Source organism: Trachymyrmex septentrionalis, unplaced genomic scaffold (assembly GCF_001594115.1).
Source record: "Trachymyrmex septentrionalis isolate Tsep2-gDNA-1 unplaced genomic scaffold, Tsep1.0 scaffold819, whole genome shotgun sequence".
NCBI lineage: Eukaryota > Metazoa > Arthropoda > Insecta > Hymenoptera > Formicidae > Trachymyrmex > Trachymyrmex septentrionalis.
Genome location: NW_017306007.1, coordinates 1 through 2,590, shown reverse-complemented (window position 1 = coordinate 2,590; position 2,590 = coordinate 1). Strand labels below are relative to the sequence as shown.

Sequence of the window (2,590 nt, the reverse complement as noted above, 5' to 3'; positions counted from 1 at the left end):
TAGACGGTCTTGTTTCCAATCATATTATTATTTTTGTCAGAGTATGCTTCTAAATGCTGCAGCTTTGCAATTTCCGTTTTACACTCTAATGACCGTTCTTAAATTCTCAACAAATACCTGCAAACGCTCAGGTAAATATTAAACAAATATTTATGAAACTTCTCATTTTTGATAACAACGGTGTAAAGACTCTTTATGTATAAACAAAATAAACAAAATAAATGGCGAAAAAGAGTCGTCGCATAATATATTTAATTAAAGATAATAGTCATAGATACATAAAATAAAAAGTAAAACGGCGTATATTAAAATATAAAACAAACAAGTTTCGGCTGCTGGATTGAGCCCTCCTCAGATGTAAAAAGAATATAATTCGAAAAGACATAAAAGATTAACAACAAAAAAATAATAAATCGATAACATTCAGTGACGCAACATTTTTAACGCGCGGAAATCAGCAATTGTGATGGATCTCGACGTAGCTTAATGTTGTATATGCGATGGGGCAATCAAACCGATGTTAAGAAACATAGTCAAGTGCTGACTGAAAAATGGAAAAGGAAGGGAACTCATAAGAAATAAGTAAACTAAAAAACTTAAAAACTTAAAAACTAAACACGCCGCAGATAAGAAGCCAAGTGCTCACTCACCAACGCATCCGAACAGGAAATGAGAACCGCCGCAATGCATGACAGGTGTGAAAACCCATGACAATGATAGGGATGTAATCGTCGAAGTCAGACTATTTATAATCGCCAGATATGCCTTATTAAGACCCTCGGTGTCAGTCTGTAAATTAAGACTGTTCTTCTGTTTTTTAATATGTAGCATCTCCGAAATCAAACGCTTTCTATACGAAGGCTCCTCGTCTAATATCAGAACATTGTCCCATTGAAAATCGTGATTGTGACTCAACCTATGATCGGTGATGACAGAGCGGGCAGAAGCTTTATGTCTAATATGATTACGATGTTCGGCAATCCTGGTTTTTAATTGCCTGCCCGTCTGTCCAACGTAAGAAGCGTCACAATCATTACATAAAATTTTATAAACAACGTTGCTTTTCGATGTGCTGGGACAAGAATCCTTCTGGACTCTTATGTATTTGCCCATTTTGTTAGGGCTGCGGAAGGCCACCCTGATATCACTTTTGCTTTTATTCAAAGATCTAAGTTTCTCCGTATGAAGCGGAATGAAAGGCACCGTAAGCCAAGAGGTAGACTTATTAGTTAAGTCAATGTCAGTCGCGGTATCGTATAATCTGTGTCTATTTCTAATCAAATTTTTGATCCTATGATTGATGGAGTCAAAAATAAAGTCTAGTGGGTAGTCATTCAGAAGTAAAATGTCAATGATGGAGGTCAAATTTTTTGTGTGAAACCTAACGTCAGATAATAAAAAGGCTCTGTCGACTAATGAAAAGATGGTGCCTTTTTTCTGCGTCAATGGATGATTAGAGTGGAAGTTTAAAAATCTACCTGAAAACGTTGGTTTACGGTACCAATCGAAATTAAAGCGATTATTGTTGACAGACACAGTGACGTCCAAGAAATTGATCGTTTTTCCGCCTCTCTCTACGGTAAACTGTAGGCGCGGATGGAATGCATTAAATCTCTCTAATAACACGTCGATCTGAGAGGGGGGCAACGCAGTGCATATGTCGTCAACGTATCTATAATAGAATAGAATGTCCAAATTCACAGACATTAAGGACACCGTCTCCAATCTCCTCAACACTAAGTCCGCTATCACCGGTGATATTGGAGAGCCCATGGGGGTGCCAAAGCTCTGCCTGTAAAAAACATTGTCAAAGACAAAAAACGAAGAGTCCAGGACAAACCGTATCGCTCCCAAAAATTCTTTCTTGGATAGAGAGCAATCGCCGGAAACCGCCGGCCAATGTTCGTTAACACAGTCGATCGCTACATCCGATTCTCATTTTTGACTGAGTATGTATTTATATAAAGAAGTTTTTATATAGGATTTTATCATAAAAATATTATGGCGATAATTCAATTATTGAAATAAAAACAATTACTAATGCTCTATAATATCAATTGCTTTAATATAATTAATATATTTCGATGTATAATAGTAAATACTAGTAATACATACAAAAAAAATAGTCACCACGTACATTCAATATTAAAATTAGATTGTATTCTGCAGATACAGTCGGTTAAATTAGCATTATAATTGATTCTTTATTACAATTCATCAATACATTTAGATTAAGTTTCATTTTTACGCTCACGCGGCGTAAACGTTGTTTCCATCCAGCTTCGTCCATCGCATATTAAACAAACATAATAATTCTTATTATGCTGTAGAGATTAATAAGGAACATACCTATTAGATAATATATTAGCGATTATAATATCAGAAATTAAGTCCCCTCCAGCGTTTGATGCTGTGACTTAATTCCCACTTTCGCTAGTGACAGAAAATTATTGAAAGCGCCTGTTCATAGTCAGTACACGGAAAAAATTAACATTGATAAATGCAGTCTAACATAGCTCATTGTTATACTCTCTTTGATTAATATAAAGCATTGACAAATATTTATGAAAATTAAATTCTTTTTACAACA

At 35.2% G+C, this 2,590-nt stretch overlaps 1 protein-coding gene across 1 annotated transcript; it reads right to left on the bottom strand.

The window, feature by feature from the left end:
• Positions 1-650: 650 nt before the first annotated feature.
• LOC108754896 lies at positions 651-1,792 on the bottom strand (the record flags this gene model as incomplete). Its single annotated transcript, XM_018497556.1, has 2 exons — positions 651-869; positions 1,479-1,792. Coding segments are annotated over 2 exons (533 nt in total), but the record flags the coding sequence as incomplete, so codon positions are not given.
• Positions 1,793-2,590: the final 798 nt, after the last annotated feature.